The 25,221-nt window shown below is 39.4% G+C and overlaps 1 protein-coding gene across 1 annotated transcript in view; it reads left to right on the forward strand.

Annotated features, from left to right (window-relative positions):
- Positions 1–25,221, forward strand: part of LOC124722253 (NACHT and WD repeat domain-containing protein 2) — a 312,786-nt gene that overhangs the window by 170,365 nt on the left and 117,200 nt on the right. The window contains exons 16-17 of the mRNA XM_047247442.1: positions 8,486–8,705; positions 20,021–20,233. Of these exons, the coding sequence (XP_047103398.1) occupies positions 8,486–8,705; positions 20,021–20,233 (433 nt within the window). The remainder of the gene's footprint in view (positions 1–8,485; positions 8,706–20,020; positions 20,234–25,221) is intronic.

Raw genomic sequence — 25,221 nt, forward strand, 5'->3', positions numbered from 1 at the left:
TTTGCGTATATTGTTCTTGCACATGTCTGTGATGCACTGTTACTGTCAACTGAGTACATGGAATGAAATTCGCAAAATATTTATCACCTGGTATTGATATGCTCACTGTTTACTACCCTTGCTAGCTGTGCAGGGAAACTGTCATGCAGCATCACACATTCATCAATCAGCTGCCAACATTTACAATTTTGCATTTTATGTCATTATCTGTGTGAACAGAAATTTGTGATCAATTTTAGTAACTCTTTCATGGTCTTTCTTTCTTTTTTTCTTAGAATGTATATTCTCTGCAGAAGATTGATGTTAATCTGGATCTCGTGATGCTGAACATACTAGCACTAGTGCTCACATGATGTACAAAGAGACAGGTGGTTTAATGGCTTTCATCCTTTTTGCAATGAGTATTTCACTAAGCAAGGTGGCACAGTGTTTAGCACACGGGACTTGCATTCAGGGGGATGATGGTTCAAATCCACATCCAGCCATTGTGATTTAGGTTTCCTGTGATTTCCCTAAATAGCATCAGGCAAATGCTGGGATGGTTCCTTTGAAAGGACATGGCTGATATCCTTCCCCATCCTTCCCTAATCCAAGCTTGTGCTCCATCTCTAATGACCTCATTGTTGATGAGATCTTAAACTCTAATCTCCTCCTCTTCCGTGAGTAGTTCATTAATTTCACACCACAGTTATCAAATATTCTTAAACAATTAGGTTTGTGCACTGATTGAATTACAAAAATAAAATTCTTACGTTCACTGAAACTTTTCAACAAACAACCATTTACGTGGCTGCAGTATGCTATAATATTGATGTTTGATTAATTTCTGAAACTAAATATTTGCTCCAGTCCTACTTTTTCTTATAATGTAACTTCTTTCTGTCCTCACTGCTGAAACAAAATGTGCTACTCTGACATTGTAACCACTGATATTTTCCCATTTATTACTTACCTAGGACCTTCATCATTACAGTTACCTCAATAAAAAACTGTAACCATCATACCAAACCCTGGAGATGGAAAGTCAAGCACTTTTGGTACATGGCATAGAACTATAATTTAGCAAGATTAAGTTGAATGATTGCCAAATAAATAGGATAACTCATGCATCAAAATTAGGCCTACACATGACTGTATATAAACAAATTAGGGTTTCTGTAAATTTGTTACAGAACCATGATTAAAATTTACTCTGTCTTCCATAAATAAGTAAAAGTCAATACAGGGATAAGTCTTGCTCACTGATGCTGCAATAAAAAACAGTTGAATGAAATGGTATCTATTTCTTGCGCTGAAAATATAAGAAAATATTAGGCATAATACTCACATTTATGGAGGTAATACATTTTAATAATACGCCTTTTGTATAGAATTCACTAGCACAACATTTAAATTTTTGTAGGTAGGATTTTTAATAGTGATTCACTAAGCTCAATCTTAACATACTGATAGATTCATCTGCAGCTCTCCATGTTACAAAAACACTGATGCAATCTTCCAATCCACAAGACTTGTTCCTTACCAGATTTTGTACTAGCTGTTGGTGTAATAAGCACAGGATGAGAAAGACATGTGATATCAACCCTTTGGAATCATGACCAAATTGTGGGTGAACATCTCATGAGAATTTTGATCTCTACAGTCATAGAGGCACTACACTTTTCATGTGGTATTCTATGTAGGGTGTACTGCAGATACTTTGTTACAAGGGACACTATCAGGGTCACAATATGTTGATGACAGGGGTTGTTATCAGATACTGTAGATTGTAACACTAAGTGGATGGAACACAGTGGAGAAAATTACTCAGCAATTCAATGATGGACTACAATGCCTAGTGAGCAGCTGAACCATCCAAAACTGCCTCCTCAATTTGGGATACAGCAGCCATTGCTTCACAATGGCACCTGTGCTCACTACACATCCCATGACACAGCGATTAGCATGGGTGCTAGAACACCACCATTGGATGCTCAAAACATGGGAGGAGGTCATCTGGACTAATGAGCCTTGTACACATTGCTACATGCAGGTGGTATGGATATGTAAACTGAAAGCCATGTGAGGCAGAACATTTCATTTCGTAGCAAGATCCCAGCAAGTCTGGTGGCGGATATATTGTCATGCCTGGTGACGCTTACAAGAGGTGAATGAGCATCCATCATATTACATAGACCAGCACACTGCCCTAGGAAAAATTTGTTATTTTCTTTAAAAAAATTGTTTGTGATATATTATAGCATTAGGTCATACAAAGTTGGGTGACCTGTGGTTGTAATATATATAATTAAAAATTTCACTGGTACAGCTGCCATCATTTCATCTGCGGGACTCCACAGGAGACCAGTACCTTCAGCATTACTCATGTAAGAATGGTTAGAGGAACATGAATGAATTTGTGTGATCCTTCATGTCATCTACCCCAGCCATATTGAGTACATCTGGGACATCATTAAGGGATGTGTGTGTGTCTTGAATCCAGCTTCTATCAGTCTTAATGCTTTGTGAGTGGTGGTTACCTCACTGTAGTACCAGAGCATTTTCATTGTCTTGTGGCCATACAATGATGTCACTGTTATGAAATGCAGTGTTCCACACAACTGGCTATATGTGTCTATCTCATGAATGTAGTACAGGTTTTATTGTTAGTATTTATGAACAGTTTTACAGGTTGGCAATTATAAACACATGCTTGAATATGGTTTGAAAAGTACTGTATCTGTAACTTTTTGAGTAGAGGGTTTGTACATAACTGCGAAGGGCTGTCTGACATGATTCAAATCTCACAATTTATCAACTTATACAATGGGAGTTACCCTGTGCTATGCACTTTACACTAGTTTGAAAAGTATTGTTGTAGATGTACACATTCATTTATTTATTTATCATATTCTGTAACTCCTGTTATTAAAGAGTTACTGCAATGATTTAAATGAAATTTAGGAATACACTGACAGAAAGTAGAAGTTCTTAGAAACTGCATAAATAATCAACTATCACTAATCTGCTGTTATCTACACTATGATAAATTTAATATGGTAAAATTAGCAGGAAAACCCCAACTTAAAGAAAAATCTGCTACGTCCTCAAATATGAAACATGGATACTTTTTATCTCCAACTGAGAGCTTATCATATTCATTAACACCTTGTATTTATCATAGAATATCTGTTATCTACATTAAAATCTTTGTGACAGATTAATATTTTGAGCCAGACTAGGACATATTTCAGGAAATCTTGCCTTTTGTGGGCAGTACACCATCAGTTACACTATCTATAATTAGCAGCACACCTCTCATGAAAGATAGGGCTTTTGTGTTTGAGTTCTGGTTTGGTTTCCAATTCCAGCTTGTTACAAAATATTGAAAATATCATACAAGGGTCATCCACAAAGTAAGTTCCATTTGGTTATATAAAACAAACTTGTACAGATACAAAAATCTACAACTGTTAAACAACTTTTTTTACATAGCTTCCGAAATTTTGTAGGCACTTGTCATAGTGTGGCTCAAGTTTTTGTACGCCTTTTTCATAGAAGGTTGCTGCTTGTGTATTCAACCATGTGGTAACACGTTCTTTCAGCTCACCAACATCATTGAAGTGTTGACAACAAGGACAGATCTTAGGTGTAAGAAGAGATGAAAATCACTAGGAGCGAGGTCCAGGCTGTACGGAGGATGATTGTGTGAACCAGTTCATCAGTAACCACAGATGGGCATCCACTTTGTTCTTCATCGTGCACTTGATCACATCCTTCATTGAACAGTCTGACCCATCTTCTAACCATTGAATCACTCATAGCATTTTGTCCATAAACCTCACAGATTTGTTGATGAATTTCCTTTGGCTTAACTTTCTTTGCATTTAGAAAATGAATCACAGATATGATTTCACACATGGCAGCATTTTCAATTACGGCTGACATTATGAAGAAGCATTACAAAGCACACATTGGCAGCAGCGATATGAAAATGGTGTACATGTCTTCTCCTTGAGTCAGAGTAACTGCCACGCTTGCTCAGAACTGCGATCGTAGTGCTGCCATGGATAGAAATAGAAACAGAACTTACTCTGTGGACGACCCTCGTATAATCCACATAGAGTAAAAGGTATTATCTCAAGAAGACCCCCAATCTGCCTTTTTGTCAAAATATTTATTCTGTCAGTGTTTTTTGTCCAGCAGCATAGCAGGAGATTTTTGTAGATCTTGGAACGTAAGGAGAGAAACAAATTATAAGTAGAAACTTTTAGTCAGCCAATTAGAAGTCCACATTAAGCATATTTGGAATCACTGCTCATGGAAAGCAAGGGTTCTGGGTTTGAGTCTGTGTCCAGTACAGTTTTAGCTTGTCGCAAAAATGATGATCATATTGTACAATCTGCATAAAGTAAAATACACTTTACTGACAAAAAAAGTGAAGCGCAAAGAATGCATGGTTTTATGACAATATAACTTCAGGCATGTACAAATCATCAACAGGTATGTAAATGGCTAGAGTTTCAGTTTTCTGTGACATGTAGGATGGCAACCAGATTGCATTAGTGGCATGCATGTTTGTGTTGTTACCAGGCGTGTTAGGGTATATAATAGGTGTAAATAGTGTCAGATGCTGAGTGATAACTGTGAAGGGTACAGAGAAGCCACATAGTCATGTGAAACAGAATTATCAGCACTTCGCAGATCTGTGGGACATTTAGATATGTCAGTGGCCCAATGTTGGACTGTGTGGGGATGTGAGAATAGGCCTACTCATCAAAGTTCTGGTAAAAACGGAAATGTCATGTGACTAGGGCCTCTCGTTGGGTAGACCATTCGCTGGGTGCAAGTCTTTTGATTTGACGCCACTACGGCAACTTGCACCTCAATGGGGATAAGATGACAATAATTAGGACAACACAACACCCAGTCTCTGAGTGGAGAAAATCTCTGACACCACCAGGAATTGAACCTGGCCACTTAGGATTGACATTCTGTCGTGCTGACCACTCAGCTACCAGGGGCTTGTACTTGCCAGCAAATAACAAGTAATGGACACCCTGTAACATTCTGTGTCATCCTGCACCATTGATTGGAGACTAGCAGCAGCCAGACTAGGGAATTATCATTCCATGTGTAGACTGCCAGTAACTCCACAACACAAGTGACTGTGCTTGGAGTGGTACCATGCCTGGGAGCATAGAATGATGATAAAGGGCATTGCTTTGTGTTCAGTAATGAATCATATTTCTGCACTTCCCCAAATGCATTGCGAATGTGGTGGTGATCTGAAGAGACCACACATTCTTCTAACGTTTTGGAGAATCATAGCAGTGCTATAGGAAGCCATCAGGTATTATGTCATGCCACAGCTGGCAGTGACTGAGGGGACTCTGATATAACAATGATATGTCACGGACATCCTTCACACTCATGTGTTACCTCTTATATAACAGTATCACGGTGCCATTTTTGAACAGAATAATGCTTATTCACACATGGCAGGTGTCTCTATGAACTGTCTGCACAATGTTGAGGTAGTCCATTGACCAGTGCCAGTATTTGTATCAAAAGTTGTTGGCCAGCTTTCCTCAGAAGAGGATACTATGACCTTCTGACACTCTCCAGAACCAAATCAGTGCATGCACACACCAGAGGGAGTGGAATGTCATGCTGATAAATGGGCTCACACTGCCAAGTTCTTTGTAATTTTGACTCATTTTTGTACTCATTGAAATAACATCATATATCCTTTCAACTCATTAAGTTTCATTTTTTGCTCTTTCCCTTCTGGATGCTTGACTTTTTTTGTCAGGCATGTTTCTACACTTCCCATAATGCATGCAAACACAGTGGCAACCTGATGGGACCACACATTCTTCTAATGTTTTGGAGAGACACAGCAGTGCTACTCCTAGTGTCACAGTGCGGGAAGCCATCAGATTGTTTCATATGAGTGACATACTCTAAGTATAAGTGAACACTGCTACTTCTCATGCAACTATCAGGAACAACCAAACCTTTAATTTAAATAATTGGATAATTTGTAGAAGGAGTGAAATGTGTGTTATTAGTTTTAATTTGAATTAATAGGAATTCACAAATATTTGATTATCTTTGTTGATCCATTATGGACCATGGGACAATGGCTGGCATGTATTTCTTGATGTAATAATTTACCAACTGCCGTGTGTATTGTGGAAATTTATTTTGTGAAGTTCTTATGTGCTACCAGTTTCGGCATTACATTGATGCCATATTCAGGCCCCACACGTCATAGTCGTAAAATTGCTATGAAATGCCGAAACTAGTAGCACATAAGAAGTTCACAAAATAAATTTCCACGATACATATGGCTGTTGGTAAATTATTGCATCATGAAATATTTGATTATGTCTATTTGGAACCTGTTGAAGAGATTTACATTTGAACACACAAGACAATTCTCAATCCTGGACAAGGAGACGAAGCTTGTATAGAAATGATTTTTGTGTCTTGTATTGCTCTTAAGGATAATTCCATAAGACAATATGAAATTAAACTCTGTCAACAAAGTCAAAGAGGATATACGATCAGGATAGTTTTTGTTGTTTAGCTTTGGCAGGCCTTTATTTATGAAACCATATACAGCTCCTGTGAAATAGCTTTCAGCTGTATATGGTCTCATAAATAAAGGCCTGCCAGAGACAGTAAAGAAGTTATTATCTGAAAATAGAGTCAGTATTCCTTTTGTAGGGCACTTCCCCAATATGGTTTTGAAAAGAGTTAAAGGAGTTAAATGAGTCTATAATTATAGATAATATGCTTATTTCTTCATTATGCTCTCGTTGGCTGGACATCAACTCTTTGTTATGCCTTTGCCATCATCATGGGCATTCTAGTTTTATTTATGTACTTTAAACTCTTTTCCATGTATTTACAAGTTTCTAATGTATAAATGCAGGGAATCAAAAGGATCAAAGAATTTTGAAAAGGGTGTGTGTAATAATCTGTGAAACATGATACACTGCTCATATATTTATTTTATGAAGCAAAAAGATGACAGCATATATCTTCTTTTAAGCAGAAGTCTTGAAATTTTTTTCATCAATCAAGAATTTCTTCTTCTAATTTAGCTGGTCAGTAATGTTATTTACAGCTGCTTGTAGATGACTTGAGGCACTTCTCAAATGAAGGATGTTAGCATATTCTGAAAACTAGGTATTCGCATGTGATTTAATGTTCAGGTCTATTTTGCTTATATACATGAGTAACATGATTCGTCAAAGAATTGACTTTTGAGAGGTTCTTTTCTTTTGAAATTTCTGCATCTGAGAAATATGTCCTAATATTATCATTTAACTTTTGTTTCATTTCTACCTTCTGTTTACAGTTTGTGAAGAAACAGGTGAACCATTTTGGTGCAGTGCCTTCAGTCATTGTACTTGAAGCTTTTCCAACTGACTTTTATGGTTAGGAATATCAAAAGCTGTACTAGAGTCTAAAAACATGTTTTCTCCACAATACTTTCAGAGCATTTTGAAGAAATTCTATGTAATTTGTTTTATTTACAGTTGTAATCTATGGCTTTGAAAAATGAGTGTATACATCTGAAAACTTGATTGATAGTTGCTCACTGAAATTCAGTTGTTTCAGTTACTACTATTCTGCCATCATATTTCATTTTAGCTGTGGTGTCTGTGGACTCTCTGTCATTTATGCAAATGGACACTGGCAGAAGAACTAACACACTGCTTTGTGTTGCTCCTATTTCACCTTCATTTGAATTGATTACTAACTTGATTTTATGATTAGCATAAGATAACGGTTTCACAGCATTTTTCTGCCCTGTAGATATAATTTGAATCATATTTTTCTTATTCCTTGAATATATAGTTCATCCAGTTTTTCTAAAAGTATCAAAACCTTAGAGAAATCTAAATTGACTTACAGTGTATCAATACTTTTGTTATTTTCTAGATTTCCAATTCTGTACTGAAATTCATCAATGTTGTTTCTGTACATCTACCTGCCCAAAGCTATGTTAGTCAATATTCAATAATTTATGGTCATTTAAGGATTAGTGATTAGTTTCTTCATCAGTCCCTTTAATATATTTGCCAGTCGTCTGTTTGTAAATCAACAGTAGCTAAGTAAAGTCATCACAGTTTACACTGTGCATTTGTGATACGATGATCTCTCTTTTCAGCAAACAAAGAGAGCAGTTATTCTTACATAAATAATAATTTTGTAACTGGTAGAATGAAGTGGCTCTGTGAAATAAATAGTATAATATTTCTTAGGTACACTTCTTTCATTTTCATGATGTAAAAAAGCAATTAGGTGATTATGTGACTATTAACAGTGTTTCTTTACAAGCAGCTATTAACGTGGGTCATCATGCAAAAACTCATAAATGGAAATGGCACTTGCATTGATTCATAAATATGAAGCATTTGGATTAGATGAACATAAAATAAGAGTATTAGTCTGTGTAAATAAGTGATGCCAGTTATTATGTTGGCAGGGAACTGATGCTGGTTGCAGATGCATTGAGACTTGGTGGAGCAATTCTCAGTGTGTACCCTAACATGCTTGCACCTCAGCTGGTTGGAAGACTGTTGCCAGAAATTGGTGCTAACCCCAATGTGAAGATGCTCTTGCGCCAGTGTGATGAGAAGGGTCCAGAGCATTGTGCTTGCTTACCACTCTACCATTGTTTACATACTCCTGGTGGACCTCTTAAGGTAGCTTATACATTTTAGAAGCTTTTTCTAATAATGAAATGTAACTGTTCCTTAAATGTTGTGGTTACAAAATTTGCAATCAGTTATTTGATTTTTGGTTGCTTGTTTGAGCTTAAGGTAGCTCACTATCAAGTTTATCAACATCCAAAAAATTTGGAGATGAATGAGCTTCAAGCTTACAAAACTTTTCCTATGATTATGTTAAAACAACAACATTATCAATGAAATAAAATACTGTTATAACTTCAAGTTGAACAAATATATTTCAAGGAAGACACAATACATGAAAGTCACAGATCAAGTAAACAGAGTAAGACATGCGTATACTTTAACAGTCAAATCATAACTGAGTCCAAGTCTAGCGGCCGCTGGCTATCTGGCCGCTTAGGTGGTGCTGCTGCTGCATGGCTGGCAGACAGCGCCACATGTAGAGGATGCGCGTAACTGCGCGGCAGCACTTTGAAAGATCGGCGAGTCACAACACTTTTCCCCCCTTTGAATTTTTTGCACAGACCTTGATGGAGGTGGCCTGTAGATTGCTAACATCCATAGGTGTTGTTTGACTGGCCGTAAAGTCTCGAGGAGGAGGCTTCCCGTATGGACGGAAGTGTCCCCGATGATAACAGGTCGAGATGACAGGAGACGTGGTGTTTGAATCTGCTGGGGCCCCGTGCACCAATCTGCCCATTGCAGCAAGTCTGGTTGTTATAACAGGAGACATGAGCGATGTGTCCGCGTCCATAGGAGAAGGAGGCGATTAGAGTTGCTCCGACAGATGATGGTCATCTGCTTTCTGTATGGGCATATCTCCTGGTGGCACTGATATGATGGTGAGAGGACTGCGTTGTGAGTAATGAGAGATTCCAGTATCCTGAGCGTCAGGTAGAGCCGAAGGTTGTGTAGTGGCATCTGGAACAGGCGTTGCCAGCACACAAGGCCAAAGCTGGTCTGAATGACGCACTGCAACACCCGTGTCCATCTCGATTTCATACAGGCATTGGCCACGGTGTCGTAAGATGCGGCCAGGACTCCATTTTGGCAGCCTGCCATATCCCTGTACCCACACAAGGTCGTCGGCGGTGAACCAGCCAAGCAAAGGCACCCGCGGCTGTGATGTGGAAGGCCGCAGAAGATGAAGTAGCGTGCGGGGCTGTCGGCCATGTAAGAGCTCAGCTGGGCTGTGGTCGTCCACGGGGGTGAAATGGTAAGAAGCCAGAAATTGGAGATGCGCATCATCAGCAGAAGAAGAAGTCAGGAGTTTCTTCATCTGAGCCTTAGATGTGCGGACCAGTTGTTCAGCCTCAACGTTTGACTGTGGATGGAATGGAGGGGCCGTGACATGCATGGCGCCGTGACAGGCACAAAAATCCGCAAAGTCAGAAGAGGCAAATTGTGGATCATTATCAGTAACAAGAGTAGAGGGAAGGCCTTCCAAAGAGAAAATGCGAGCTAGAGCATTGGTGTTTGCTGCGGTGGTAGGCGACGTGCAATGGACAATGAAAGGAAAGTTAGAGTAGGTGTCTATAACGAGAAGCCAATAAGTACCTAAAAAAAGACCCGCAAAGTCAGCATGAATACACTCCCAGGGCTTCTCAGGCGAAGGCCATGGTGACAAAGATGACTTCGGGGTGGCAGCGACCATGTGTGCGATTTCAGAGTCGATGCCGGGCCAGTACACATGACAGCGCGCCAGAGATTTTGTGCGAGAGACACCCCTGTGCCCTTGGTGAAGGAAGTGCAAGACCGAAGCACGCAAAGACGCAGGTACCACAACATGCAGCGAAGCATTGTCAGTGGAAAGGAGGATAACACCATCCCTAGCTGTGAGGCGGTAACGCAAAGCGTAGTAGTTCCACAACTGATCAAAAATCTTAGCGGACGGACGATCTGGTCAACCCTTCTGAATACAGTGTAAAACCCGGGAGAGGGTAGGGTCAGAACCCGTAGCAGCCACCAGCCGGTCCCCGGTGATGGGGAACCCATCCACAACCCGCTGCTCGGCAACATCCAGGCGGAAACACAAAAGTTCGTGCCTATCGAATGACAGATCAGGCCCCATGGGAAGGTGAGACAGTGCATCAGCATTCGCATGTTGAGCTGTCAGCCAGAAATGAATCTCATAATTGAAACGAGACAAGTAAAGAGCCCAATGCTGGAGGCAGTGTGCAGCCTTGTCGGGAAGTGACGTTGATGGGTGAAACAAGGAAACAAGTGGTTTGTGATCTGTAACGAGATGAAATTTGGATCCATAGAGAAAAACACCAAACTTATGAAGAACATAAATAATGGCCAAAGCTTCTTTTTCAATTTGAGAATACTTTTGTTGGGCATCCGTGAGCGTTTTGGAGGCATAAGCAATGGGTTGTTCAGAACCGTCAGAAAAACGGTGCGCAAGGACTGACCGACCCCTTATTGAGAGGCGTCCATGGCAAGAACAAGATGTTGGCAGGTCGATAAGTAGCCAGGCACGGGGCCTGTTTCAGCATAGTCTTCAATTTCTGGAAAGCCACATCGCATGATGCAGACCAGCGAAAAGACACGTTTTTATGCAACAGGCGATGCAACGGCTGAGCCGCCGAAGCAGCAGACAGTAAAAACTTGTAATAGTATGCTATTTTCCCCAAGAAGGGCTGCAGTTCCTTAACAGATGTGGGGCGAGGAAGGGCATCGATCGCAGCGACAGTTTGCTGAAGCAGTCAAATACCATCCCGAGAGAGTTGAAACCCCAAGTACGTGATAGATGCCTGAAAAAATTTTTATTTCTGAAGATTACACTTAAGACCGGCAGTCTGTAAGACATTAAAAAGTGTGTGGAGATTTTGAAGATGTTCGTCAGTGGTGGAGCCAGTGACAACAATGTCGTCCTGGTAATTTATACACCCAGGGACAGTGAGCAATAATTGTTCCAAGAATCGCTGAAAGAGAGCAGGGGCACTGGCAACCTCCAATGGCAATCGTTGGTATTGATGGAGGCCGAAAGGCATGTTAAGGACCAGAAACTGCCGGGAAACAGCATCAAGAGGAAGTTGATGATAAACTTCTGACAGGTCAAGTTTAGAAAAATACTGACCTCCAGCAATATGTAGTGAACAATTCTTCAGGTTGAGGCATAGGGTAAGTGTCGATAAGGCATTGAGCATTTGCAGTGGCTTTGAAATGACCACAGAGACGAATATCACCATTTGGCTTAGCAATGATAACGACAGGAGAGGACCACTCACTGGAAGTGACAGGAAGCAAGAACCCTGAAGCAGTGATATGATCCAGCTCCCATTTGACCTGATCATGAAGGACCACAGGAATGGGCCAAGCCCAAAAAAACTTAGGCCGAGCAGTGGGTTTGAGCGTGATATGAGCTTCAAAGTCATTTGCATGGCCTAACACAGGAGAAAAAAGGGAAGAAAATGTCGTCAACAAGGAATCCAATTGAACATAAGGAATAGCATCAGAGACAATATTGACAGACTCATCTATGGAGAACCCAAAAACGCGAAAGGCATCAAAACCAAAAAGATTCTCCGCGTTACTATGGTCGATCACAAACATGGGAACAGTGCGAACAACAGATTTGTAAGATACCTCATCATCAAATTGTCCCAAGAGAGAAATCTTCTGTTTATTGTAAGTCCGTAATTGCCTAGTGACAGGTGACAGGATTGGAGAACCCAACTGAAGATACATCTGAGAATTGGTGATAGTGGCAGCAGAACCAGTATCCACCTGCATGCGAACATCTCGACCAAGTATTTGGACAGTGAGCAATAATTTCCTTGAAAGGGAAGAAGTACGATTGACAGACAACACAGAATCAGCCTCATGTTCATGAACATCATGTATGTGGTCAGATTTGCAAATGGATGACACACGACCCTTTTTTTTGTATTTGTGACACACGGCCCAACGTTGTGGACAATCTTCTCGTGAATGCTTCGTAAAACACTGCGGACATGAAGGAAGTTGCCGTGGGTTTTGCTGCAGTTTCTTAGAGGTTTGTTTACGATTAGGCTGAGGCTGCACTTGGGAGCGTACTGCGTCCACGTTGGCTGGCGGGGACACGCCACACGCTTCATCAACATCGCACACAGGTTGTATTTCCCTGACGTCGCCCCATGCCTCTATTTGTGCCCCAGTGGCGTGAGAGATTTCAAAAGACTGAGCGATGGATAGGACTTCATCTAGAGTTGGATTTGCCAACTGAAGTGCACGTTGCCTAACTTCTTTGTTGGGTGCCAATTGGATAATAGCATCCCATACCATGTAATTGGCGTAGGATTCTTTGTGAACTTCAGTAACAAATTGACACTTTCTACTGAGGCCGTGAAGTTCAGCAGCCCAAGCATGACAGGATTGATTCGGTTGTTTTTGTCAATGATAAAAGGCAACATGCGTTTGCTTTTGAAAATGTTAAACACTAAAATAAATGCTACTGTTTCTTTCAGTACATCACATATTTTCATCATGATTTTCTTCACTTCACTGATGCTCATATCTGACCATCTGACATCTACACTCCTGGAAATGGAAAAAAGAACACATTGACACCGGTGTGTCAGACCCACCATACTTGCTCCGGACACTGCGAGAGGGCTGTACAAGCAATGATCACACGCACGGCACAGCGGATCCTACGCAGTGCCGTAGGGGACTGCACCGCCACTTCCCAGCAAATTAGGGACACTGTTGCTCCTGGGGTATCGGCGAGGACCATTCGCAACCATCTCCATGAAGCTGGGCTACGGTCCCGCACACCGTTAGGACGTCTTCCGCTCACGCCCCAGCATCGTGCAGCCCGCCTCCAGTGGTGTCGCGACAGGCATGAATGGAGGGACGAATGGAGACGTGTCGTCTTCAGCGATGAGAGTCGCTTCTGCCTTGGTGCCAATGATGGTCGTATGCATGTTTGGTGCCGTGCAGGTGAGCGCCACAATCAGGACTGCATACGACCGAGGCACACAGGACCAACACCCGGCATCATGGCGTGGAGAGCGATCTCCTACACTGGCCGTACACCACTGGTGATCGTCGAGGGGACACTGAATAGTGCACGGTACATCCAAACCGTCATCGAACCCATCGTTCTACCATTCCTAGACCGGCAAGGGAACTTGCTGTTCCAACAGGACAATGCACGTCCGCATGTATCCCGTGCCACCCAACGTGCTCTAGAAGGTGTAAGTCAACTACCCTGGCCAGCAAGATCTCCGGATCTGTCCCCCATTGAGCATGTTTGGGACTGGATGAAGCGTCGTCTCACGCGGTCTGCACGTCCAGCACGAACGCTGGTCCAACTGAGGCGCCAGGTGGAAATGGCATGGCAAGCCGTTCCACAGGACTACATCCAGCATCTCTATGATCGTCTCCATGGGAGAATAGCAGCCTGCATTGCTGCGAAAGGTGGATATACACTGTACTAGTGCCGACATTGTGCATGCTCTGTTGCCTGTGTCTATGTGCCTGTGGGTCTGTCAGTGTGATCATGTGATATATCTGACCCCAGGAATGTGTCAATAAAGTTTCCCCTTCCTGGGACAATGAATTCACGGTGTTCTTATTTCAATTTCCAGGAGTGTATATGTATTCTGTTTTGCCTTTCAAAGAACCCTAACAAATGTTGAGTGTGTTGTGATGTTCACAAATGACAGAACAGTGATCAAATTTCTCTGTTACTAATAATATTACTACCTGTTGAGATGTAGCAGACTCAATCAGAAGGATGATAAGAAACATAATTTTCACTACTTTTAAAATACCTTTCTTTATTTTTAATCCTGTCTGAATGTAAGTGATGTTTTTTTTTCAAAATTGTCTTCTTATTTCCTAACACAAAAAACAGATATTGGTACTATGTCACCCAGATAATATTCCTAACTTTTTTCATTATGTCCAGCAAAGGACTATGTGATAATTTAATTCCCTTCCCATTTGTTGTTTTGTATTGATCCAATATTCTGTCTTCTTCTCATCATGTGTCTTCTTTTCTTTTTTCCCTACTGATCTCTTACCTCCTCTATCTTGAAATTCTTCTTATTTCAACACTCACCTCTGGAAACAGTTACTTTTGTTGCTTCTTCTTCTTTTATGTTTTGTATTTCTGAATCTTTTTGAGCTTCTCATGTACAACTTATTAGGTATTAATGTTTTGTCTCAGATATATGTGAGGATAATTTTTGTTAGCTCATGTTCACCTACTCTGTATCAATGCAAAAAATATGTCTCATTTTCATTTTTTATTTTTTTTTATTTTTCTGTGGCCTCATGTATGTTGTGACTGATTCTTAATTTGCAGGATTCTATGCTTTTTATTGAACCAAAGATTATCCTCATAATTCTTCTCTCTAACACTTATAGTTTGTGTAATTTATAATTTAGTGCTAGGCATTGAGTTGTATATACACATTATAATTTCATTCCCGTGTTGCGATGTGTTGTTTTTGCATTTTGTGACATGCACTTTTTATTGTGAATATTTTTAATTATTCTAAGTGCTATTTCAATTTGTTGTATCCAGTGCATAAAACTTGAGTTTTTCAAACTGTTGCCCTGTCTGAACTGTGTGAATTCCTAGAAGTGCCTGCTGTTTGCCATGACCCAGTAGCCTTGTTAGGTTATCAATTACTTTACATGTGTAGTCTTTCCCTCCTCTCAGTTGTTCTTTTGTTTTGGTTTTTACAATAGAAAAAATTATAATTAACCTTGTTCTACCCATAAGTTTAGTAAATGAGATAACTTGCTCCAGTATTATTATTGACCTACAAGGATTTAGTTACTATTCATTGTTTTTAACATATAACACAGATTAATATTTTATGCAGACAAAGTTTATCATTTATACTGTTTAACATCAGATTTGTTATGATGTTTCCTTTGTTATGATTCTCTTAAACTTTTTCACTGCACAATATAATTTACATGTGATGAATTTTGCCATTGTGATTTCAGTTTATACATAGGTAAAGTTTTGGTAGTTTTGGAGACTGTGTTGAAGCAAGTGAGGCCAGGTTTTGTTATCAATTGTAGGACACATAATTTATATTGCTGATTCCTTGTGTTTTGAACATCCACTAAAATTTACTATATGTGTTTAGGTCTTCTTAGCTTGGACAAGCTAGCATTCACATAGCAGCAATCTTTTTGCCCTAGGATCAAGACCAACAATCCATTCAATACTCTTTATTGACCAGAAAATACAGTTGACTAGCAAATGGAAAGCAGGTGTTGACAGGTGTGAAAATTACTGAACTATCAGTTTAATAAGCCATGGTTGCAAAATACTAACATGAATTATTCACAAACAATTGGAAAAACTGGTAGAAGTTGACCAAAGGGAGAATCAGTTTGGATTCTGTGTGGGAACATTCGAGGCAATACTGACTCTACAACTTATCTTAGAAGACAAGTTAAGGGGATACGGAATCGGATTTTGGGTTAAAAAACCGAATTTTTTTTATTGGCGTATTATATTCTGCCATGTTTCCTCTTTAAAATGACGTATCATACATAGCTCTACTACAATTATAACTATTTTATTTTTATATATTTGTGAGATCGGGTATTGCGCTTTAGTTATACACGTCTCTCGTGGCTGACCATGAACTTTTTGGCAGTACCTTTAAAGTGACATGAATTCAAATATCCCGGTTTCCAGCGACTATTTATACACTAGTTGCCCGAAAATGTTTCTCTCTGGTTTCCTCAAGTTACTCTTTGACTTTGTGGCGGGACTGTTTTGTAAACAGTGTGATATAAGAAAGTAGTTGTTGTTGAGTTATTTCGTATTTAGTGCTTCATTTTTCGCAGTGAAAATGCCTAGAGCTAAAGCAAAAGTATTTAAAAAGCGTGTGAACTGGCAAAAGAAAAGAAATAATGATTCATTAGCAAAGCAAAGCAGTTCATCATCATCACTGTTGGAAAATGTGAATCCACTTATTACTGATTTGCCGAACGAACTTACACCAAATGAAAACAGTGCTTCTCATAAAAAACTAAGAGATTTGGAAGAGAAATATAATTTACTTGATAGAGGGAATGAAGTTTTTGAACTCATTGATACGAATATATTGTGTGAAGCTCTTGAAAACAGTTTGTGCTGCAAAAAATGTCATGGAAACGTTTCTCTGAAAGTAGAATCCCATGTTGGCCTGGCTGCCCAGTTTAATTTAATATGCAGTGTTTGTAAATACAGCTGTAAGTTTCCAAGTTCGGTTTCAGTAACTGTAAATAATGGATACAAGAAAACTGAACTTTATAGTGTAAATATTAGGTTAGTTTATGGATTGCGAGCAATTGGTAAGGGCAAAGCAGCTGGTGAAATGCTATGTGGTGTTCTAAATCTTCCAAGTGCACCTTCAAAGTTTGAAGCTTACAATTATGTACTAGGATCTGCAGTTGAAGATGTAGCACAGAAGTCAATGCAGGTTGCTGTGGAAGAAGCAGTGGAAGAAAATGACGGCAGTCGTGACCTCACAGTGGCGTTTGATGGCACGTGGCAGAAAAGGGGCCACACCTCCAACAATGGTGTTGTAACAGCAACTAGTGTTGATACTGGCAAGGTTATTGATGTTGCAATAATGTCTAAATACTGTAGGTGCACAGGCAGGCTGAAAAATGAACACAGTGATGACTGTATTGCTAATTATTATGGTAGTAGTGGTGGCATGGAGGTTGCTGGGGTGAAGAAAATTTTTCATCGCTCTTCACAGTGGTATAATGTTCGCTATGTCAAATATCTGGGAGATGGTGACTCTAAAGCATTCAAAGAAGTTTTGGAAAGCAAACCATATGGGAACAGTGTAAATATAAGCAATCTTGAATGTATAGGACATGTGCAGAAGAGAATGGGTGCCAGGCTGAGAAGGTTAAAATCAGTTATGAAAGGGAAAAAACTAGATGATGGGAAAACCTTGGATGGCAGAGGAAGATTGACTGATTCCATAATAGACCACATTCAGAACTGCTATGGCCTTGCAATCAGGCAAAATACAGGCAATCTTGAAGAAATGAGGAGAGCTATATGGGCTTTATATTTCCACACCGCATCCACGGATGAGCATCCACAACATGGTTTGTGCCCCAAAGGTGAAAACAGCTGGTGTAAATACAATAGGGGACTAACAACAGGAGAGAAATACATTCACCACCACAGTCTACCATCAGCCATCATGGCAGAAATAAAGCCCATTTTCAGAGATCTGGCTGACAGAAGTCTTCTGATGAAATGTCTTCACGGAAAAACGCAGAACCCCAACGAGTGCTTGAATAGTGTGATATGGCATCGTCTCCCAAAAACAGTGTTTGTCGGAATTAATACACTACATTTTGGTGTGTATGATGCTGTGGCAACCTTCAATCTTGGAAATATAACTAAATGCCAGGTCCTTCAAAAGTTGGGTATGTGTGTTGGTTCCCGTACGGTACGTGCTATGTTCTTTTTAGATCAGCACAGACTAAGGCATGCTGATAATATAATCAAGACATTAGTGAAAAAAGCAAGACAGGTGCAGAGGGGTGCCAAAAGAAGACTTGAAGATGATTATGAAGACTGTGAAGGGGGTATTAGCTACGGATCAGGAATGTTTTAATCTTCTTTCTCCGTTTCCCGTAAGTTTACTTTTTACTTCATCTAGGAACATTATCTCAGGTACTGGTCAACCTAGAAGTCTGAAATTTTTATGACGTAGTGACATAGGTCCCTATTACATACTAAAACAACGATTTTTTAATTACTTGATTTACAAAAGACTTAGGGGTGATAGTCTAGTAAAAAGCGATGGAAAAAATTTACTTAAAAATAAATGTACAATATCTCTGTAAGAAAATACTTTGACAATAAACTGTTGTTTCAGTATTGTTGTAACATATGAATGCACATACAGTAAAATTTTTACCTCTCTGTCTCCAGTAGTTTGTGAGAAAATGTTCCCTATAGTAGGCATATATTAACATTGCGGCGATAGGTGATTCCGTATCCCCTTAAGGAAAGGCAAACTTACATTTCTAGCATTTGTATACTTAGAGAAAGCTTTTGACGAGGTTGACTGGAATACTCTTTTCAAATTCTGAATGTGGCAGGTGTAAAATATAGGGAGCGAAAGGCTATTTACAATTTTTACAGAAACCAGATGGCAGCGGTTGAGAATGGAGTGAGATAGGCTTGTAGCCTATCTCCAATATTATTCAATCTGTATATTGAGCAAGCAGTAAAGGAAACAACAGAAAAGAAAGATAGAGTAGGAATTAAAATCCATGGAGAAGAAATACAAACTTTGAGGTTTGCCAACAAGATTGTAATTTTATTAGAGACAGCAAAGGACCTGGAGGAGCAGCTGAATGGAGTGGACAGTGTCTTGAAAAGAGGACATAAGATGAACATTAAGTCGAATTAAATCAGGTGATGCCAAGGGAATTAGATTAGGAAATGAGACACTTAAAGTAGTAGATGAGTTTTGCTATTTGGGGTGCAAAATAACTGATGATGGTCAAAGTAGAGAGAATATTAAATCTACACTGGCATTTCTGAAGAAGAGAAATTTGTTAACATTGATTACAGAGTTAAATGTTAGAAAGTTTTCTCTGAAAGTACTTGTATGGAGTGTAGCCATGTATGGAAGTGAAACATGGATGATAAACACTGTAGACATGAAGAGAATAGAAGCTTTCAAAATATGGTGCTACAGTAGAATGCTGCAAATTAGATGGGTGGATCAAGTAAATAATGAGGAGGTACTGAATAGAATTTGGGAGAAGAGTAATTTGTGGCACAACTTAACTAGAAGAAGGGACTGGTTGGTAGGACATGTTCTGAGGCATCAATGGATCACTAATTTGGTATTGGAGGGAAGTGTGGAGGGTAAAAATCATAGAGGAAGAACAAGAGATGAATGCACTGCCAAGCAGATTCAGAAGGGTGTAGGTTACAGTAGTAATTTGGAGATGAAGAGACTTGCACAGGATAGAATAGTATAGAGAGCTGCATCAAACCAGTCTCTGGACTGAAGACCATGGCAACAACAACAACTAGAGCATTTTACTAACATTATTTATGTGACAGATAAATTTGTCCAGAGTGTCTTTATATTTCTAATCAAATGGGGCCCTGAGTAAAATTATTTTAATTGAATATAATGTATTTAATATTGTTACCACTAATTTCCAAAAACAAAATTGTGCTCTTATTTACTGCTACCACATTATTATATCACAATTTATCTCTTGTTATATTGTCATTTGCATATTCCATTAATGATAATTGCGATCTTTTGCTATGGTGATATAGAAGGATTCTTAGTTATATCTGGTTTTATGTGAATGTGTTACAGTATTCTCTAGAGGGCCACCAGTTTGCTGTGTTTGGATTTTGTTTAACCTCTGACTTTCGGTACATTGTCTCAATTTCAAATAAGTTTATCACTTGGGATTTGTCAACAAGTGATCTTACAAGAGAAGTGAACCCAGGAATACAAGGAATAATGCAGCAAATGATTTTGAGCCCTGATAATCGTTTTGCTGCAGCATTTACTAACAACAACCAGGTTTGTGTAAATATAAATTATGTGTTAGCAATAGATTACAGCTGATAAAATTCCTTACATATAAAATAGAAGCTGATTAAAGTGAAACTGCTGACCTTACAGCACTTTTCTGAGACTATTTTTTTGTATAAGATTAACTTTAAGATTCAGTCAAGTATTTACAGTCAAATAACTTTAATTAAAGAAATGTTAGATTGTCATTCAAGAGTTCATACCAAAAAAGTTATAAGACATATGAGAAAATTATCAGTAAGGATGTTGTATCAGAATTAGAATTTTACTATCACAGTTTATACAGTTTTAAATAACTGGTTATATGTATAGGAAACTCATAACAAATAAACAGTAAATAGAACACTGCTATAATTTATAGTATGGTATTGGTATTTCATCAGAAGTATGTAATATAATTATATAAACTTAGGAAGCTAAATTAACTTAGTGGGTGAACTAGAAAATGAATGTGATGCTTTACTTTTATATTTTATACTGATTTGAGTTCTGACCCTTTGTGTTAGGTTCTGCTGGAAGAAGATCAGCCTAAGCTGGCAGCCCGAGAACTTGATCAGCTTGAAGATTTTTTGCAAATCCTACTTCTACTACTTTTACCCAGCCATACCAGTTACCAAAAGGAACAGTAGCGGTCTCTTATCAGTCCAGTCAAGTAGCTCTATCACTATATCTCCAAACCCAGTATATAGCAATCCTTTCTGGACCATATATACCACCACAGCAATCCATATAGGAGTACCTTGAGTCTTCTTCATGTGCTCCATCTCTAATGCTGGGATGACATTCTTGTCAAGAAAAAGCTTGACAGCCTTATAGCTCTACAAGTATTGAACCAGAACCTCCAGCAGTATGTTATTGTTAAGCCACTTTACATTGACCTCAAAGAAAGAATTGTCTGCTAGCTCATTGATGATCTCCAGTGAGCCATCGCCCTTGTGTTAGATGTGTGGAGGAAGGAGAGAGAGATTGTGGGGAGGGGGGAGCATATGCCACCAGGTTGCTATTGTGCTGTCAATAATCCTACGGTCATTTGTCAACTACAGTGCACCATCTGCGGTGTGAGCATACCATGATCCTTCTTCTACTACTTGTTCTCAGCCATACCAGCCATTCTTGTCATACTCACAGCTGACGTCATCCTCAGCTAACCTGCATAGTCAGTCATCTGAGTTTTGTTGGGTGTAAGTCAGTTGGTCATCAGTCAGAACATCAGTTAATCACTTGATTAAATCAGAGGGCAGGATCACCAAGGATATCTTGGGTTCTCTGGGCATCTTTTGTCCATCAGTCTTCCATTGCCCATTGTGCATGCAAAACATTAACAGTTTGCTTTCACTGTTAGTACAGCAAACACAACAATTTTGCTCAGGTGTGTGTGCTTAACAGGTCTCTCAGTTCTGCTCTCTCCAGCAGAATTGGTGTCTTTATTACTTTATTGCTATATCTGCATCATTTAGTAGTCATGGATGGACAGACAGCACGAAACACATATACATATGTGTTGTTTGCAATTTTTCAAATAACACATAAGGAATATTTTTCACAATAAGGACAATATCATTTAGTTCAGTCACTTTGGTCACTGTTGAAAAATTCTCAAATAGGGTTTGATGGATGGCATTTCAAGTCCTGTGCAGTTTTTCTTTTGAATAATCCAGGCAGCAGAAATTCCACTTGTCAAGGCAGTGCATTGAACATTTTTTGAGCAACCATTGGGAAACTATCTTGTGTTCCAGACAGTTGACAGCTTGGTATAAATATTTCAACATTCCTCTTGTAGCGGATGTCATAATAATACAGTGTGTAAGAAAAATGTATGGCACGAATTGCAGGACACATTCCTCACACGTAAATGAAGAAATTATGTTATATAAACATGGGTCTTGAAACCATCTGTTTCCATCATGTTACAACGCATTTTCTCCAAATCATTGATTATGGAAAATACATATGAACAGAACACACTAGTATACCACGTGCAACTCTTTCTTACAGGAGATGTTCAATATGACTCTGTGGGCATTGATACATGAATCAACCTGCCATTGTATTGAATCTCAGATGTGCTGATGTATCTCTGGAGTATTGCATAAGGTTTTGCAGCCTTGCATAACATGGGCATGGAGACTCGGAACATCTTGTACTTGTGTTCCATACACAAGAGCTTTCAAATGCCCCCATAAATAATAGTCCAATGGATTTAGGTCCAGAGAACATGTAGACCAGGCGATTGGTCCATCTCTATGTATCCATCTTTAAGCAGATCTATTATTTAGAAGCAAATGGACATTGGGACCCAAATGAGGAGTTGCTCCATTATGCATGAAGTACATGTTTTGTCACACAGCTAGAGGCACATCTGCTAAGAGATCAGGTACAACATTCTCTATGAAATTATGATAACTTTGTTCATAGAGCCTGGGTGGAAGTTACTGAGGCCCTACCAAACAGTCACCAACAATGCTGGCTTAAACACTGACAGAAAATCTTTGTTGGTGACTTGCTTCAACAGCTGTGTGATGATTGACATCTGACCATACATGGTGATTGTGAAAATTTAAAATATGATCTCATTCATACTCATTGGAGGAAATGAGTTCTAACATGGAAACAAAGTGTGGCTCCATAAACTTTCCCAGCATAGTAATTGATGATATTCATGTCAGGTCTCTAGCTGGAGTATATCATCATCATGACACAATATTTCAGAAGTTCACCTGGCCACCATTTCCAGGTGAGTAAGGTGTCACACTAACTCACCAGAACTGAAATCAAACACATTACGGCAGCTCCTTCATACACTGGCTGTAGGTCCACCACTTGTGTGCGGATATAACTGCCCTCTAGCACAAGGCACAACAGTGCACCAGTGGTGAAAACTTGTAGAAATGATAAACTGATATAAAACGCTATTGACAGCTTCTGGTGATGAAAATGTAGACTGTTCCTTTTTATTATCAACCAAAACAGGATTACAACTCTTGCTTAAAGGATACCCCTCATCTCTGTTTATATTAGTGTCAGACAGCCAGATTTCAATGGCTCCTTTCACTACACAGTCTCAGTAATATGACACAGGGCAACCCCTTGTGTCTCATGATACAACATTTTATGTCCTTCAGTAAGACAATGTCTACAACTGCAGATTTTTCTGGCTGAAATGAATGCATGTGGTGATGGTGCTCCGAGCATCAATCCTGGACTGTTCGAATCATTTGTCCAATACATGCTTTCCTGCAATGGCAAGGAATTTTGTAGGCATTGGGCTTCCTCAAATGCAAATTGTCCTTCACTGAGCCTAGCAGAGCTCTAGTCTTAGCTGGCAGACAGAATAGACTTTGAATATCAAATTTCTTTAAAATTCTTCCTTTTCTTGAAGATGTGCTTCCCACAAAAAGTAGGAATGCCCTGATCTGCTTGTATCTTCAGTTGGTTCCCACAAAGGTCCAATGTGTAGAGCATGACAGATCTGATTGTTGACATAATCATTCTGCTTGAACACAGCTTTTAGATGATCTAGTTCTTGTGTCAAACTATCTGCATCTGAGATGGTGTAAGCTGTTCTTACCAGTGTATGTAGGACCCCGTTGCATTGGTATAATGGATGACAACTTGATGCATGAAGGTATTGGTTTGCATGCGTGGACTTACAATAAACACTGCACCCTTGTATCTCATCTTACCTCCTGTAGACTAAGACATATAAAAATGGAAGTTATCCATCCTTTTCAACTTCCATTGTGAACTTAATATTGGGATGCAGACTGTTAAAATGATCTAGGAAATGATTCAGAGCATCCCTCCCATGTGGCCATACCATAAACGTACTGCTGACATGTCTCGAAAAACAAGTTGGGTTCAAGAACACCATCTTCAATGCCATGTCCTCAAAATCTTCCCTAAACAAATTGGCAACTATGGGGGATAATGGATTTCAGATACTCACTCCGTCAGTTTGTTCAAAGTATTTGTCATTAAATAAAAAATACATTGACACATCGGCACATGGTGACAAAGCTTAGTTGTTTCTTCGACCAATTTTTCATCAATTAACTGCAAAGAATCTTTGAGAGGAACTCTGGGAAAAAGTGACACACCATCAAAGCTAATGAGCAAATCCATGGGACTGAGACACTAAGAATTCAAACGCTGAATAAAAACAAGAGAATTGGAAATGTAATGTTCACATTTTATGACATGAGGGCTGAGAATGGATGTTAATACTTGGCTATGTTGCAAGTCGGAGTGCCCAAATTGCTAACAATAGGCCGAAGAGGAACTTCTTGCTTGTGTACCTTAGGCAAACTGTGTAATCTTGGTGGGACTGCAGCACCAGGTCGAAGTTCTTTAAGAACATTGTCAGATGATGAACTCTTCTTCAGAAGTGAAAGTGTCTTGTATTTTATAGTTTCACTTGGATCATTCTGTAATCTTTGATATGCCAATTCTGCATGCAAAAGATCCATTTTACCCACATAATAATATCATGAAAGAAGAACCATTGCCTTGCCCTTGTCCACTGGTAGAATTACTAAATTCTGGTCTTCTCTGATGGACCGGATCACAGATCCTTCATGCAAGGAGGTTACATTGTGAGGAGTGGCACCTGATACAACATCAGCCAGATCGTCAGGAAACCTGGACACTGCTTGTTGAATGGCGGAAATGAATTCTGTAATGGGAACATTCCTGGATGTCGGGGCAAAATTTAATCCATTTTCCAATACTGCCAGTGGATGTTGGTTGATTGTGAGGTTAATCACAACATGTTAATGATGTCATCGTCCATTATTGTAGATTGAGAAGAAAGCCATTGAAACTTCAACATTGACCACTGACAGCATTTGCATGGACCCAGTTTGATATTGGGCAGGATAAATTGTCAACCCAGTCCCAAGATGCAGAAGACAGCAATGCTGAAACTTCCAAATGCAAATAAAATAAATCCTATGATATGAAATCCAATTGTCTATCTG

This window comes from Schistocerca piceifrons, chromosome X (genome assembly GCF_021461385.2).
Source record: "Schistocerca piceifrons isolate TAMUIC-IGC-003096 chromosome X, iqSchPice1.1, whole genome shotgun sequence".
NCBI lineage: Eukaryota > Metazoa > Arthropoda > Insecta > Orthoptera > Acrididae > Schistocerca > Schistocerca piceifrons.